Source organism: Eretmochelys imbricata, chromosome 7, assembly GCF_965152235.1.
Source record: "Eretmochelys imbricata isolate rEreImb1 chromosome 7, rEreImb1.hap1, whole genome shotgun sequence".
NCBI classification, from domain to species: domain Eukaryota; kingdom Metazoa; phylum Chordata; order Testudines; family Cheloniidae; genus Eretmochelys; species Eretmochelys imbricata.
In genome coordinates this window covers 61586049-61604368 of record NC_135578.1, presented here as the reverse complement: position 1 = coordinate 61604368, position 18320 = coordinate 61586049, and the positions used below count along the sequence as shown (strand labels likewise).

At 41.9% G+C, this 18320-nt stretch overlaps 1 protein-coding gene across 3 annotated transcripts in view; it reads right to left on the bottom strand.

Moving 5' to 3' along the window:
• Positions 1-18320, bottom strand: part of ADK (adenosine kinase) — a 564182-nt gene that overhangs the window by 537127 nt on the left and 8735 nt on the right. The window contains exon 1 of one of the 3 annotated variants that reach the window (XM_077821815.1): positions 8882-9015. The exons of the other annotated variants lie outside the window; for them this stretch is intronic. Coding sequence (XP_077677941.1) covers positions 8882-8895 — 14 coding nt within the window. The 5' untranslated portion in view covers positions 8896-9015. Of the gene's footprint in view, positions 1-8881; positions 9016-18320 lie in introns of those variants that run through there. 3 annotated transcript variants of the gene reach the window in all.

The following is an 18320-nucleotide window of genomic DNA, read 5'->3' as shown; positions in this document are numbered from 1 at the left end:
GTGTGAGAGTGAAACAGTTAGATCTTTAGAACATTACAGGACTAAATCCTCGTTTCAAAAATAATTTTGCAGACTAGATCTTAATATTCATAGATTCCAAGACCAGACGGGACCACTGTGATCATCTTCTCTGACCCTTGTACAATACAGGCCATAGAACTTTCCCAACATAATTCCTTGAGCATATCTTTTAGAAAAATATCCAGTCTTGATTTAATAATTCCAGTGATGGAGAATCCACCATGACCTCTGGTAAACTGTTCTAATGGTTAATTGCCATCACTGTTAAAAATGTATGCTTTATTTGCAATCGGAACTTGTTTACCTTCAACTTCCAGCCACTGGAGCCCATTATTAAATATTTGTTTCACATGTAGGTACTTAAACTGTAATCAAATATCTTCTCTTTGTTAAAGCTAAATAGTCAGACTCAAGGAGCTCAATCACTATAAAGCATGCTTTCCAATTCCTTAATCATCCTCAATAGCTTTTCTGTGAGCCTCTCCAGTTTATCAACATCCTTTTTAAAATGTGCACACCACAACTGGACACAATATTCCAGCAGCAGTCACACCAGTGCCAAATTCAGAGGTAAAATTCCCTTTTATGCATTGCAGGATCACATTACCCCTTTTGCAGAAAGAAAAGGAGTACTTGTGGCACCTTAGAGACTAACCAATTTATTTGAGCATAAGCTTTCGTGAGCTACAGCTCACTAACTCTGAAACCTGTCATTACCTCTTTTGGCCACAGCATCACACTGGGAGCTCATGTTCAGCTGATTATCCACAACAACCTCCACATCTTTTCACCAGGATAGAGTCCCCCATAGTGCAAGTATGACCTACATTCTTTGTTCCTACATGTATACATTTAGCCATATTGTAACAAATATTGTTTGCCTGAGATCAGCTTACCTAGTGATCCCGATCGCTCTGTCTGAGTGTCTTATCCTCTTTGTTATTTACCACTCCCCCAATTTAAGTATCATCTGCAAATTTTATCAGAGATGATTTTGTTTTCTTCCAGGTCTTTGGTATTTCACCACTTTTTGAGCCACAATATTTTTAATATCCATATTTATTTTATAGTCTGAGGATTTGTTTATTGTAGAAGGCTAGATATAGTAAAGACTTTAAAAAGTAGGGGTTTTTTTTGTGTTAAATCAGTGATTAATCTGAATTTATACAAACGGTGGAGAAAAGCCATAATATTTGAAAGTGTTGAATATGAGTTTGCCTAAGATTCCATATGCCTACATTTATTGTCCACTCAGCTGCTACTTATATGCTGTAGAGAGAGGTATAACAATCATATAGTATCTGCGTGATGCACTTTGGGATCCCTGAAGACGAAATGCACGATACGTGCTATTTCCAGTTAACATCTCAATCAAAACTGAAGTATGAACAGACAAGTGTCAGTGTTGTATATGGGATATTAACAACCGCACATAAAATGCCAAAAAAAATTTTAAAAGTCTCAGTGCAATGCAATTAAACGTACTAGTTTCTCTCCGCCTCATGGTCCAAGGGCTTCTCTACACGGCCCCACAGTACTGCACTACCACTCCCCTGTGTGGACGCTGCTGATGCAAACTAAAAAGTATCGTGTTCACAAAGTCCTCTTTCAAATACAGGTGATATTTGGGAAAATATTCCACAGTGTGCCCCTCACTACCACAAGCTGTCTGATGGTAACATCATGGGAAATTCTTCAATAACTGCAAGTCACCATTGGACTTGTTGACATAAGCATTAATGAAGATAAGAGAAACTAAGAGGACAGGCTATGAAAAGATGGGAATACCAACATTTATGCAGTGTGGATATCCAGATCAGGAAAAAGGGGTTGGAACCCTCATGCATATAAGAGTTATCAATGAGAGTAATACAAAATAAAAGTATGAAAAAGGAAGGAGGAATTCATAAGTAGGCCTTCCACAAATGACGACCTGTTGAGCGATACTGGCATCTCCAAGGGGACTACAGAGATGAATGTATGAAATCATTGATGCTAGTGTGACAAGCACCTCCTTCGTCTCACCAGACTTTCCACATCCCCCTTCTAGTGATGGCAGGCCTGAGGTAAACCAGCCCCACCCTGGGCAGTGTTGGCCTTCCCCCTTCTGTGCTCCTTTGGTTGTGTTTTCAGGGTAGGCCCCAGGGTCAGCCTGATGGGTGATTTTTCACCAGACAAAAAGGAAACTGTATCAAACACAAAAACAGAAGGGAATAACTTTCCCTGCCTCCTCACTAGGGCAGGGAGTCGCCCTGTTTCTTGCCCTGGGTGTCAGTCCTTCCCCTAGCAGGCACTCAGATTTGGCTGTTCCCCTGTGGGAAGGAGTACAGGCTCTCAGCCTGAAAAAGCTTGTTTCCCTGCTGCCACTAGCCTTGCAGTAGCTTGTCTCTCTCTCTCCCTCTTTGCTCTCTCCAGAGGAGGAGTTGATAAAGGCCTCAGGCAACCCTTAATTGGATTCAGGGGTCTCTAACTTACACAAGATAAACGCGGTTTTTCCTACAAGCTGAGAAGAAGTTAACATCCTAGGCCTAACATATCAGCCTTCCAGGACCCTCTTGCAGCTGTCCAGCCTGACTGTAACACTAGATATCTTAAAGACAGCTTTCAGGAGTAGCAGCAGTATTAGTCTGTATCTGCAAAAAGAAAAGGAGTACTAGTGGCACCTTAGAGACTAACAAATTTATTTGAGCACAAGCTTTCGTGAGCTACAGCTCACTTCATCTGAATGCATCCGATGAAGTGAGCTGTAGCTCACGAAAGCTTGTGCTCAAATAAATTTGTTAGTCTCTAAGGTGCCAAAAGTCCTCCTTTTCTTTTTGTAGATATCTTAAAGGTTGTCTCTCGCTACGTATATTTCAATAGTTGTGGCTCTGCTCATCTGCTTAATGAAGCTGTTAATAAAGGGATTACTGTAGTCATTGCTATTGTTCCTTGTGTGCTCCTAGAGTCTCCAAATGTAACGATATTTCTAAGGGTATGTCTACACTTGCCATTTAAAGAGGAAGAAGTCCCTTTTTTGCGCAAAAACCATGGGAGCATCTACACTTGCCAATGACAGAAGTTTCACCGCAAAAAGAAAACCACCTCCACAAGAGGCATACAGCTCTTATCAATGAAGTGCAAGTGAAGACACATTCTTCCTGTTTACAGAGCTTTTAGCCTCCGGAGGATATCCCACAGTGCCTAGATGACCACTCTGGCCAGCAGGTCTGCTGCTCTGATGCCAGGTAAACTGACATCCACCCGACCCCCTGGGAACTTTGAAACTCCCCTTCCTGTTTTCTTGGCAAATGCTCACTTATCTGGCCAGGTGACAATGCCTGCTCCACAGAGCAAACAATCCCCTGCTTGGAGCAATGCTGAGCTACTGGAGCTGATCAGTGTTTGGGGAGAGGATGCCGTGTAGGGACCCAGGATGCTCCACGATCACCTCCCCCTTCCCACAAGACCTATTGTCAAAATGGAGAGAACTGCACTGTGGGATAGCTGCCCTCAGTGCGCTGTTCTCATCTGCGATGGAAGTGCTTTCACTGGTTCACTATCACCGGTGAAACTGACAACGCAAAAACTCCTCAAGTGTAGACATAGCCTAATAGTTGTTCTGACCTTGCTAATTCTGATACTGTAGCCTTTAGGGAGTGCAAACCTTTGGCATAGGTTACTAAGGTTTAATGCCATTGGTAATATCAACCCATCAATATTATAAAGGCTACATTGCCATGGGCACACCTAACATGACATTTAAAAAAAAAAAAGGTAACTGACACCAGCAAGAGTAGGTTCAGCATTTGGAACCAACACTGTTTCTACTGTCTTCAATTTAGGTGTTCCATAAAGAGGCAATTACAACACAACAGCATTTGGCACTTCATTTTCAAATACCACATGAGACTTTGCATATCTTATCCGTTAGCATCCAGAGCGGTCTGCTGAGAACTACATAAGGAGTGAAGACAGAAACACGTGAACTGTTTAGATACCACTGCTCCTCAAACAGTAACATTAGTATCTTAAATCTAACCTGAGTAAGGGCATGTCTTCACTGGCAATGTTAAAGCGCTGCCACGGCAGTGCTTTAATGTGGCTTGTGTAGTCTTGGCACAGCTTAAAATGGAGCTCTTAAAAATGTACAAGCCATGTAATGACAGTAGTTTATGATCGTTGACATAACTTAAGTCGCCTTAACTCTGTAGTGTAGACATGGCCTATGTAAAACAAGACAAGATTCTGTAGGCCATATTGTACAGATATAAAATGAAAGCCATATTTACATGCTTGAAATTACTAGTGAAGTCAGACAACAGTTAAATCTGGACAGTGTAAAGAAACGCATTCAACTCTGACCAGTGTTATTACCACCACCTTAAAAGCAGTAAAAAACTCTTTAACATAACACATATCCTGTTTAGTTTTTGCTTTTTAGTCATGTTGGACAGCAAAACTGGACTGGTCAATTTCACATCTTGGTTATCACATTATTTACACTCAAGGAGGAAAAGTTAAAGGTTGGATAAGATACGAAATAGAAGGTGCAGACTGGTGAATTAAGGATGAGTGTGTTCCACAATTTTTTTTCTTTTGAAGTCTAAATATTGACTTAGAATAATCTTGTTTAATTTATTTAACCGTCTTTACTGTTCCCCTTCATTGAGTCCATCTGGGCTTGTCAGACCACAGACAGAGGTCCATCCCTCCCATACAATAGGAAATGCATCTCTGACCATTACAAGTATCACAATGCAATAATTAAAAAAAAAAAAAAAAAAAAAAAAAAAGCCCTTGCCACAGAAAATGCTTTTTACACCCAAAATAAATAAATAAATAAAGCCAAGATCACAAAAATACCAGTGGCTTACTTTCCAGAAGACACAGACATTGCTAAGGAGGGAATATGGACATGTACATGTGCGCGTGCACACACTCACATACATACACACAAAAAACAAAAAGTATCAAATTGTCCATAGTAAAGACCAAGGCATTTTATTGACTTTGCAATTACTACAGAACCTAGTGAAAATAACTGGTAGTCACAAGCTTTTAAGTTATGTACATTATTAAATATAAGCCATGTTCTGCTAACCATGTTGGGGGGGTAGGTTTGTTCACTAGAGAGATTAAATTTCCACAAATAGCCAATGATCTTTCCAAAACATTTTGGATATTACTCTCTTATTATCACAATTAACAGAAGTAATGAGGTGCAGCCAACATACCAAAAACAAAACAAAACAAAAAAACCCTCTCTTTTGCTTCTGAATTGACTTCTACTTCAAGTCATTTTTATAAATGTCAAACTAATCTTAACCGACCGTACTTTGCGAATATGCGTTTAATCTTTTTATGCAATCTTGAGTACATAATATTACTTGTTTTCAAAATTAGATAAATATTTCTTCTTTCTATGCAACTCCAAAATTGGTAACCAGACACTAGTAGCACTGATTTTAATCAAAGTATTTCATCTTCTCACACATCTATCTGCACTTTAGCACAACAGCAGTGTGAAAGAGTGACATCAAAACAGGAATGGAAGTGTATCAGTGTCCAATAACATACGGGGGGAAAAAAACTTCAGTCTTTTTGCTTAAAAAATATTTGAAAAATACACACTGGATTATTTTTGCAGCAGTTATGCCATTTGGAAACGTCAAATCCAAGCAGCGATCTGCATTGCTCATTAGCAACCAGTAGAACCTCAGAGTTACAAACTAACCAGTCAACCACACACCTCATTTGGAACCCGAAGTATGCAATCAGACAGAAGCAGAGACTCCCTTCCCCCCCGCCCCAAAAAGGCAAATACAGTACTGTGTTGAACATAAAGTACTAAAAAAGGGAAAGCAGCATTTTTCTTCTGCATAGTAAAGTTTCAAAGCTCTATTAAGTCAATGTTCAGTTGTAAACTTTTGAAAGAACTATAACATTTTGTTCAGAGATACAAACATTTCAGAGTTACGAACAACCTCAATTCCCAAGGTGTTTGGCAATTCTGAGGTTCTACTGACCTACACTGTCTAGACAATAGCAGCAAATAACTTATTTTACTATTAATTGATCATTGTATTTTATAAGTCTACAAAAACAGCTTTGCTGGTCATTGTAAAGTATGTATAAGATCGGAAGTTTCCCTCGGTAGATGGACACTCACTTTTCAGTGTCCAGATAGCTTTACAAGAAAAGTAATGTTTGCACTGTTGTTGTAGCCATGTTAGTTTCAGGATATCAGAGAGAGCCAAAGTGGGTGTGGTAATATCTTTTATAGAACCAAATTATCTTAGTGAAAGAGACAAGCTTCTGAGCTCCACAGAACAGACCCAAAGAAGAGCTCCACAGAGCTCTAAAGCTTTTCTTTCCCTCCCCCTTCTGCCCCCAAGAGAAGTTGGTCCAATAAAAGTATTACTTCACCACCTTCTCTCTCCCAAAAATAAAAATGTCCGAATACTTACAACATGGTTTGGCCTGTTCCTGTGTGGAGCTAAAGTTATACTACAAGTTTGCTACTAAACCATGCTATACACCCAGTCTTAAATTTATGAAGAGATAGCATATTTCATGAAAAAAACACTGGCGTTTAACATTTCTATAACACTTATGTAAGACCCGTTCTCAAAAGCAAATCCAAACAAGCCACTATATAGAGACAGACTTGTACACTGTTCAGTTAGGACAGGGTTTCAAGATGTAATAAAACAGCTATGCATATTCATTCACAGAAACCCTTTTAAAATCTTGCTAGCAACAACACTGCTGAAAGCTTTTGACCAGTACAGTTCTGTTCACAGCCCAATTACTTCTACAACACAAAGATCATTTATCCTTCACTGTAATTAATCTGAGACCAGAGGCACTTCAGTGCTAGTTAGGGGTGCTGGAACAATTTGTATAGTGGGGGTACTGAGAGCCATTGAACCAAACTATAAACCCTGTATATGATGGAAACCACTTCAAGTGGGGGTGCAGCAGCACCCCCAGCACATTAGTTCCAGCACCTATGGTGCTAGTACTCCATAGGTCTATAAAGTTTAAAGGTCATTTCAATTACATCTCTATTAAGTAAAGCACTTAAGCCTAACTTTAAGCATGCAAGTAGCCCCACTGAAATCAAAGGGCTATTCATATGCTTTGCTGAATTGGGGCTTTAAAGAAATGAAGTTAACATTTGGCTAACACATTGCATATTTACACACAGGGTTAATGCAGTATCTTCAATACACATTTCACAATCCTCTGAAAGACGTAATTTATTTTAGATTCCAAGCACTTTAAAGCCAAGGCCTGTAGGAACTAGGTCTGTCATACTAATGAACACTGTTCTACCACTAGTGAGATTTTAAGGCAGTTGCATTAGCTCAGCATAACCTGGCAGCTGAATAGCATCATGTTGTGGAAGAGTCACTGGTCTCTACTCCTTAACTGGAGACAAGGTGGCATCTGATATACTGCATGGGGGGAGGGAATGGGAGAGGCAACTTGAAATGATAATTAAACTCAGCAACTTTAGACAGCTCTTCAGGAACTATTGGACTGATCAGTATGTATATAAATATATATGATAAAGGTCACCAGTTCACTTGATAGTACAAGTCCATTTAAGAGAGGAGGGTCTTTAAGAAAAAACTAATTATACAAAAAAAGAATTCACACTACTCCATGTTAAGCTATAAATTTTAAATCTAGTCACTGTAATCATTACCCATCTGTGACCCTGGCATAATAAATGTGTTGAGGGTCTTAAATTTTATCCTCCTCAGCATTTGGGATTGATCTAAACTAAGCTTAAAAATGTAGCAAATATTAAAACTGGATCATAATGTTCATCTATTACTGCAAGATTATGCAAGTTACTGCCATATTACTGTAGTTGCTCTTTCCCCACAATTAAATGTGTAGCATAGAGAGGAAAAAGGCTTAGCTCCAAACCAAACTTTAGAATGGATAGTCCTGCCAACATTATACACCAAGAATGATTTTAGAACTGTCACAAATATATGCATCTACTTCTCGTCCTTCATCAATTTCACACTGCCCCACATTTGCCCCGCATTACAGCAGTTCGATAGTCCATCACTTTAAAGTCAACATACTCCCAAATGATTTTCCTGGAAATGCTTATCATGGCAGGCCAATGACAGACAGATCCCTCCACACATCCTAATTTGAGACTTGCATTTCAACCCAGATGCCCTCATGCCTCCCACGTTAGTGCAACACATTATTAAACACTGCAAAGATTTAGAGCAATTTCAGACTAAAAACCACTTTACTTTGCCAGCTAGTGTCCAAGAGAAAAAGAGCAAAAGGATGTAAAGAGGCAGGTAATTCGCTTTCATATTGGACAGGCTTTTAATTTTGTTTCAACCAAACCCTGTTAAACCATAGGTGGGAGTGTAATAGACAAGGGAGCAGCTCAGGGCAGGGTACTTGTCTGTAAACCATCCAGTACGCTCATGGTGCCACATAAATAATAAGCATCCATAATATTGTATATTTTTTGCAACCTACAGATAACTGCCATCTGATTTAAAGATAGCACTTACATAGTTAAAGTTGCAGGGAAGGGGTCCCAGTGGGATGGATGTCAAACACCAAATGAACTGGTTATGGAGGGGGCGGAGGGGGGGGAAAGGGTGGTGAAACAGCAGTTCCCACCCAGAACCCGAGGAAAAGGGAGGGGAGGGAAAGGAATGGGGAAACGGAGCCACCCCAAGCCCACGACCCATCGGAGAAGGCAATAAAACTAAGCCATCCCAAATCTAGGCAGAGGTAGTAAGTCAATGCACTGCTCAGACAGCAACCCGTTGCCTTAGGGGACGCGCTAGGGGGGCAAGCCACAGCAGCATCAACGTCTATGCGCTACCTGAGAACTGGCATGGTTCCCTCCGCACCCTCCTGGAAGGAGGAGTCCCCACTCGCAGCAGCGGCCGTACACAACACCCCCGCAGCAGCAGCACCGCAGCCGCCGCTCAGCTCCTCTCCTCAGCTCCCTCTACCTCCCCTGAGCAGCCCGGCCGCTCACCCTGCCCGTAGCCCCGCCCACACACACACACACGCGCGCGCCGCGATCGGCTAACACCCAGCTGGTGGGCGTCGCCCCTGCGAGAAGAAGAGACTGAGGCGAGGGGGAGCGAGATTCGCGAAGCGGCCGTAGGCAAGTGGAGGGCTCGCGCCTTGGCTCCCTGAGGCGCACGAGACCAGGCAGTTACAGGACCTGGAATGCCATGCTCGCTCCCTCTATCCGCCATCTTTCCTGTGGGCACACACACCCTCACGTAATCTGTCACCCAACTTTAAAACCCACACCCAGTGCACCATGTTAAATGGGTTGTTTCACAACGATCTTTCTGCCCATATTAAAGATGGCCACAAAGTGTTTGAAGGGGACCCTCACAATTACTGTGCCTCACTACACTCTCTGAGCCTGATCATCTTCCCTCAGGGGGCTGCCCTACTGCATGCACAAACAAACTGCTGTGGTGGGGGAAGGTATAGCAGTAGCTGCACCTGTGTGCATTGTTGAGGTCCTGCCCTTACTTCCAAAAGCTATTTATGCCCCACAGAATTGCCAAGTCTGAGTGTTCCCTAATCATGAGGCAGGTCCCTCCCACAACTCATCAGTGTGGCCTTAAAATAATCAGATGGATTTTTTTTTTCTTTTCCCCAGTACAGATTGGGTTATTTTAATTTAGTTGCTGGGTTTTAAGCCTTTAAGATGCACTTAGGTCACAGTGTCCAGCTTTCCTCTGCAATGGTGACCACAAGAGACATTCATTTCTTTCAGCAACAAGCAGGTAATCAAGAAGTGAAACATCCAAGCAATTTCAGGATCTGGGGCTTGAAGAAACTACACCAAATACTGTCAGAGTTAGCAAGACTGATTTCCCGCTCCAGAGCCATCCCTTGGGTATGGCGAATCAGGGCAACCGCCCTGGGCCCTGTGCTTTGGGGGTTCCCGCACTTTGATAAAATCGTGAGGAGGCGGACAGGGAGGTGAGGTGGGAGGGCAAGTAGGTGAACAGGCAAACAGGGAAGCAAGCGGCAGGGAGGTGAGGAGGCAGGCGGGAGGGTTGACAGCAAGGAGAAGAGCGACAGGTGGAGGGGCAAGGAGGAGCCCCCCTACCAGAACCTCCCCCTTCTCCCAGTGCCTCCTGCCCACCAGCAGGCCCCACCCATCAGCACCTCCCCCTCCCTCTCAGCACCTACCCCACCGCAGATCAGATGTTTTGCAGAGTCAGGAGGTGCTAGAGGGGAGGGGAGCGAGGGCACAGCACACTCAGGGGAGGGAGCAGAACTGTGCAGGGAAAAGGCAGGGTGGGGCCTTGGAGGAAGGGATGTAGTGGGGGGAGGGCCTGGGTGGAGCACCCCAAAGCAGATTAGAATCTTGGAGCCTATGTCCCGGGCCCCGCACCCCTCTAGGGACAGCCCTGCCCACCCCCACTCATATTCAGAGCTGGAGGTATTTTAGTCACCTCTTGCTGAGGTAATTAGCGTTCTCCCCTAAGATGAAACTAATGGCCACACGATTACCCACCCCTTCACAACCACCCTGGAGGTGGTGGCTACTTGCAACCCTGTTTGACCCCTGGGAAGTTGGGGCCCTGCACACGTTAAGGTTGACACCACCTTGGGGGATACAAAAGAGTGGCCTTAGCCATCTAAAATGACTTGTGCCCCTCATCACACATGGGATGAGCCTAGACAAGTGCTTTTTCAGTAGTAAAAGGCATTAATAGCCCCAGAATTTATTGTTCTTCTCTCCCCTCCGTTATCTACCTCTCAAATTGTTCCTTATTTTACAGCTAAGAGTGCTCATAACCTACATAGATTTGGCATTTGTTTATTGTGTGAAGTTACTGCTACCAGAAATACTGAGTCATGAACACTGATGTCACACACGTTATTTATGCCAAAAAACGTCCTGCTTAGTATTTCTGCAGTACTTTCTATCTAAGAGTGACAAAATCATTTCTCCTCAACCTACCTCCCTCAAACAGGGAGAGTAATTCAGACTGCCCACTGCCCTTTTAGAATTTTAAATGACTGTGTGCATATTTGCATTTGCAACTTCTAAAATTACCTCCGCTGGGGAGAAGTTCATATTTCTTATTCCAATCATAAATGCTATAACATTTATCTGCCAATAATTCTGTATTAGAGAACTACAAAATGTTGTGTTCTAACTTTCCATTGCAGTTCTACCAGCACTGCTTTTCTGACAACAATTTTATGGACCACATGTTGTACTAATAAAAAGGAAATCTGTACAACTAGTTGAGTTTTCATCAAATTGCAGACAGTAGTCTACACTATTTTTATCATTCTGCTCTTCCCTTTAGAAGTCAAAGTGCCAAATCCTTGAGCCCACTTTATGCCTCTGACTACGCAAGGCAGCCAGAAAGCCAGCCACTGGGGGGCGGGTGTTCCCTTGTGTAAACAGAATCCTGAGGTGGCTTACAGCTACCTTCACACCTCCAGGCATAGGACCCAGTTAAAGTCTCCCGTCCCATCTAAAATAGCTGAGAGGTGGTTTCATACAGATTTATAAACTTAGTTTATCTATTCATAGTTACTGTCTCTATCATATAAAGTGTGGATTACTTCAAATAGAATTTTTTTCTGTTTAGAATTGCAACAATTCTGTGTTTTCCTTCTTACAAAAGGCAAAATGCATCTCTCTAATTCATCTTTTTTAGTTTTGATGGCTCTTTATGAAGAGATGAGTTGCTTATATACATCTTAGGTACAACTTTTGAAAGTTAGTTCAGTATCTATTACACACCAAGAAATACTTTGTGTGGATTGGTTTCAGACTGGTAGCCGTGTTAACAAAAAAAACGAGGAGTACTTGTGGCACCTTAGAGACTAACAAATTTATTTGGGCATAAGCTTTCATGGGCTAAAACCCACTTTATCGGATGCACGAAAGCTTATGCCCAAATAAATCTGTTAGTCTCTAAGGTGCCATAAGTACTCCTCGATTTTTTTATGTGGATTATTATTCAGGAATAATAGGAGAGCGACTGAAACCAAAGTGTGCTTTATTTCTTTAATTACAGTATCTGATAGCAGTTCAGATACCACAGTGAGGTGAATGATATTTTATCAAGCTGAGTGATTGCCAAAGAAGAGAGGAATAGAGAAAAAGAAGAGGGAAAGAATAGAAAAAAAAGAAAGTGCATCCTTTACATATTTCTTAGGTATACTCAATAAAGGGGAGAGGAATGGAGAGAGGGTCACCTGCCTCTCTTCCTTTCTTTCAAGGATAAATTGAATAGTCATCTCTCTCAACTAGAATTGTGTGAACAACAGGGGGTTTTTTTTGGTTCACTAACACTTTAAAAAAAAACAAACAAACAACCAGTTTGAGGTTAAAGGAAACATTGTTTGATGAAAAATGAAAAAGCTTTGATTTGACTGAGCCTTTTTAAAATAAAAACAAAGGAAATTAGTACTGAAACAAAGATATTTCAAAAATGTGAAAGTCTTGCCAAATCTGTATTTTTTGCTAAAAAAAGTGTACACAATTTTTTTCACCTAGCTCTATTCTCAATTTTCATAGTTTGTCTCTTTATCTAGGATTAAAACAAACAAATAAAAATGCAAACTTTGATCTTACAGAAAAATAACCTACAACATTTATATAGGATACTATGGTGATGAGGGTCAAGTAAGTATCAGTCTCCAAAGTCCTAACCCTATAAAGACACACACACACACAGCTTTACACACACACAGTGTGTACTCAGGGGGGCTATTCACATACATAAAGTTAAGCAAATGCACCACTTTCACAGAATGGGAACCTTCAGAAAGAATTTTCTTCATATAATCAGCTTGTTACTTGGTTGCATGCAGGCATAGGACGAAAAAATATTTTTGAAGCATACCTAACCTGCATATCCTTATATCAACATTTGTAAAGATATGAATTACTCTTGTATCAAAGTATCTAATTTATGGTTTTCATTAAAAAATCAAAATACGGAAGTGAGTTTTGTAGGGGATGCCTTATAATATTCATATACTCCAGTGAGGTTAATACTAATCAATTTCAACAGGATACTGTTTTCCTACACTTCTCTAGAAATGTCAGTTGCTTTTGTTAGCAATACATTCCCCAATCCTAGAATTGGAACCACACAGCAGACCCTTACACATGGGCAGAGCAGGACCCTGGTGGGAAGGCTCCAAGGACAGTTGAAGATATCTGTGAACCATCGCTGTGTAAGTGGACAAAAACCCCACAAACATAATTTGTTTCCTCCTCACCCCCCAGTAACTCAAATTCAATATCACAACCCTGAATCACAAGCTATCACTCTCCATAATACAGTTATGCACACTCTATAAGCAAATAATAAAAAACAGAGTAAACCAAAATTAAGCCCTAGATCCAACAGTTTCTTTTACACTCCCAACTTGTCCACATTGACTCTCCAACAATTTCCACACAAAAGGGGGAGGAGGAGGAAATTCTCGCGCCCCCACCCATTTCCAGTTACCTTACAAGTTTATTTGTAGGTAAGATCAGCCGACCTGATTAGATGAGTAATGCTACCCAGCTGCCGTCCTTCTGTCCCAGACCAGTTGGATAGAAAGGAACTCACAAAAGACCTGCGAAGAATCCAACTGAATTTCAGAATTCATTATCAAACCTGCATATTTGCTGGGAACAGTGAACCCAGAGAGACAATGTAGACAATGAGGGGAAATACGGATAGTTATAGCCCAAGAGAGTTCTTTCCAGTGACCCCCAAAGTGCTTGTATACCCCTTCATACACTGCATGAAATGAATACATTATTTAAATAAACAACAAAATAAATAGGTCTCTGTTCCAATCTGATAATGGACAAGAATAAAAACTGCACTGGGTAATTTTTGTTCTGGCAACTCAGGCATGATTACTTCAAGTTTTGAGCAATGACATGTGGGGCCCTAACTACTAATTATAGAATTAAGTAACTGCATAAGGTGAAACAGATCCTTCATCATTATAATGCTGGCATTTTTCAGTTGGCCAGTCAACTAACTGCTTTGGAAGATATATATTTATGTCCCAACAGCAGCCAGAGGAAAGTTTGTTGCTCATATTCCCTCATAGAATGAAACCAAAGCACCTTTGTGCTCTGCTCATCTTTCTAAAGAGAGAGTTTTGTAAAATATTACTCCCTAAATTTCCATCTGTCAACAATATACTTATTGGTTTTATCTGTCTTTCGGGTTTGATCCATCTTTCAGGACCCAATATTGCAAGCTAATACATACAGTCACACATCTGCATAGAGCCACAGTGAAGTCAGTTCCCATGTGGCCAATGAGAATACTCATATGAACAAAGTTATGTACCTGCTTACCTGTTTGCATAATTGGGCCCTACAAGGGGATCTGGGAAGAAAAAAGATGCACAGATCTGAGGGGGTGAAAACAAAGGACAGAAATAAAAGAGAGTAGGGTGAAATGAAAAAGCAAGAGAAATGAAACAAAGTGAATTGCTCACTTCTAGATGGGAAATTTATTGGAGTTTATTTAAGATACCAATCTAGTTTACAGTTGAGTTTATTTGGATTGGTAGCTGAAAGAAGACACAATAAAACCTCTTCCCTAAAATTGTGCAATCTTCCTTTACTTGAAAGAAGTCTGGAAAGGGAATAATTTTAAAATGCATGAAATACTAGTAACTTAGCAAAGAAGCTAACTGTAAAATAACATTAATAAAAAAAACTGTGCATTTTTTTTAATACATCAATAAATAGACCAGGGCCCAAATTCAACTTTAATTATGAGCAACAACTCTTCCTAAAAACCATTAACGATTGTGTGCTTGATAACTTAGTCTAAGGAGAATAAGTTGCCTAATACTAATAGAGAAAGGAGGATATTGTGCTTTGTACTTTTAGTTTAAAACACCAACTGCCAAAATTCAATGCTTACCTATTCTGCATGTAGACAAATCAATTTCTTCAAACTGCCATCTACATCATGACCATCCAATTAATATAAGAGATGCAGAGCATCCACAGGAAAATGATAATGTAGCTGACAGGACTTTATAACAGGAAAAAATGGCATTTGCTAGAAAGAGCTCCCAAGGAAGTTGTTCATTTGCCTGTTCCATATATACATATATAGAGAGATTTTTTTTAGAGGAATTTTCAAATTATTTTATAATCTTAGCAATAATTTATGCAATGACATATATTGCAATTTATGCAATGACATAACATCTTCTGTATTAGCCTCTATCCCTATCCTTAAATAACCGACCGTTTTGTTTGCCCCCTTTTTTTTTTTTAAATCACAGCTGTACAATGAACAGAGCTCTTCCTTGAGCTGTCCACAGTGATGCCCACGTCCTTTCCCTGAGCTGGTAAAGTTAATTTAGAACCCAGTAAGGTATATGAGTAGTTCACATTTTTCCCACCCATGCAAACTACTTTACATTTATCAACATTGAGTTTAATTTGCCATGCCATCATGCTTCCCATTCACCTAGCTTGGTTAGGTCTTTCTGAAGTTCCTCACAGTCCTCTGTAGACTTGGCTAACCTACACAATTTTGTGTCATCTGTACATTTTACCATCTCACTGCTCAGTCCTTTTTCCAGATCACTGATAAATATATTAAGCTACACTGGTCCTACAATAGAATCATGTGGCACCACACCATTAACTTTCTGCCATGATGGCAATGGACCATTTATTTGTTTTCTGTTTCCTAGCCAATTTTTGATCCCTGACAATATTTTACCTCTCACCCTATGACTACTGTGTTTCTTTTAGTAATCTGATATGGAGGAGCTTAGTCAAAGATCAGACGACTGGAGAGTCTAAATAAATAATGTCATCCATTTTTGGGTATCAGCTAGTTACTGACAAGTTCAAAGCATTCTAAAGTTTAGTGAGACATGATTTTCCTTTGCAGCAACCATTCTGGTTAGATCCTAAATACTGCTAAATACAGGTTTCAGAGTAACAGCCGTGTTAGTAAGTATGCATCCGATGAAGTGAGCTGTAGCTCACGAAAGCTTATGCTCAAATAAATTGGTTAGTCTCTAAGGTGCCACAAGTACTCCTTTTCTTTTTGCTAAATTACAGTTTTTGTTTGTTGAGTTTTTTCTATAAACTCTCCTCCCTCCCCTCCCCCCAAAAAAGACAACTTAAATCATCATCCATCACAGGCTCCGGGTATCCTGAAACCAATTAAAAGCACAATGTAACAAAAAAACCAACCACCACCCCAAAAATAAAACAAAAACAAACAAGCAGTTATTTTCTTCTCCCCATCTCCTACAAAACACTCCTCAGTCAGAAGACCTATTAAAACTCCAATCCTACACAGCCATTCCAGACCCAACTAAGAATCACAATGGCAGCAGTATGTCACAGGGAGAGAGTCTCTCAAGTAGGTCCCAGATCATTTAAGACTTTATTATGTCATAAACAATGCCTTTTACACACTGCTGAGAAGTCAATTGGCACCCAGTGGAGATCTCAGGGCAAAAATGCAATATCCTTATCACAAGATACTGTGTGGGCATGGCTACACTTACGAATTAGAGCACTTTAAAGCAGTCCAGTGTGCTCTAACTCATGACGTGTCCACACTAGCAAGGCACGTAAAGCGCTCTGACTCCGTGGCTAGAGCACTCCTCTTACTCCACTTCGACAAGTGAAATGATGTTTGATGCACCCCCGCTGGAGCACCGCGGCGCCAGTGTGGACGCCCTGGTATGTTAATCCATTCTGATCGGCCTCCAGAAGCGTCCCACAATGCCTGTTCTAGCCACTCTGGCCATCACTTTGAACTCTACTGCCTTGCCCTTAGGTGACCAACCATCAGACCCGCCCTTTAAATTCTCTGGGAATTTTGAAGATCCCCTTCCTGTTTACTTAGCAAGGCGTGGAGTGCTCTCAGCGAATCTTTCCAGGTGACCATGCCTCCACGTGCCAGGTGATCCCCAGTATGGAGCAATGGCAAAGTGCTGGACCTCATCAGTGTTTGGGGGGAGGAAGCTGTCCAGTCCTAGCTGCACTCCAGCCGTAGGAATTACAACACCTTCAAGGGACATGATGGATATCATGGGACATGATGGAAAGGGGCCATGACCAAGACGCTCTCCAGTGCAGGGTTAAAGTGAAGGTGCTGCGGAATGCCTACCGCAAAGCCCGTGAGGCAAACAGCCACTCCGGTCCTGCCCCCACGACCTGCCATTTTTACAAAGAGCTGGACACAATACTTGGGGGCGACCCCACCTCCACTCTGAGTACCACCATGGACACTTCAGAGCACAGTCCAACAAGGCAGGAGGAGGAGGCGGAAAGCAGAAGCGAGGGTGCTGAGGAGGAGAAAGACACCACAGCATCCCTAGATGCATGCGGACAAGGAGCTGTTCTCAAGCCAGGAGGAAGGTAGCCAGTCGCGGCAGATGGTGCTTGGGGAAGGACAAACACCAGAGGAGGTTCCCAGTAAGCGGCTTTTATTTTGGGAAGTAAGTTATTCGGTGCAGGCTCTTGGGGCAAGGAGGGTTAAGGCTGCATGGATGCCTCGATGCAGAATAGGGGGTTGATGTGCTCTTTCACATCATGGTAATCGGCCTCAGTAATCTCTTCAAAGGTCTCATCCAGAACTTGGGCAATGTGCTTGTGCAGGTTTCATGGGAGAGCCACTGTGGTCCTTGTCCCAGTCAGGCTAACATGTCCGTGCCACTGTGCCGTGACGGGCAGGGGGGACCATTGCTGCACACAGGCAAGCTGCATATGGATGGGCCAGGACAGAAGCCGCATTGAGGTAGAAGACCCTCCCTTGCTTCCCAGGTCACCCTCAGCAGCGAGATATATTCCAGGATGAACTCCTGTGGAAAATGTGGGGACAGTGTTCAGAAAAGGGCCCCCCTTGCAGCTGTTGGCTCTCTCCAAGGCACAGAAACCCATAGGACAGTACAGCCATGAAAGAATCAGTCCCCCTTCACCCTGTGCTTACTCACCATTTTGGGGCTCCTGTGGGTTATGTGCACTTGCTTTGGGACGGGCAAATTATGCTATTGTGTAGACTGTGCTTGCCCTTAAGTACGGGGGAATCATTCCTCTCTCTGTTGTGAACAATTCTGCCTCTGTTAAGTGTTGCATTTTGCCTTTACAGATGCAACCCTGAGATCCCAGCCATCCATGTTATCACTGGCCGAGAGGCTGCAAAGAATCAGGAAGAGGCCATGTAGAAGCAAAGAGGACATGCTGCATGAAGTCATGCAGCACTCCCTTCATGAAAATCAAAAAGCGCAGGAGTGGCGGGAGAGTGAAA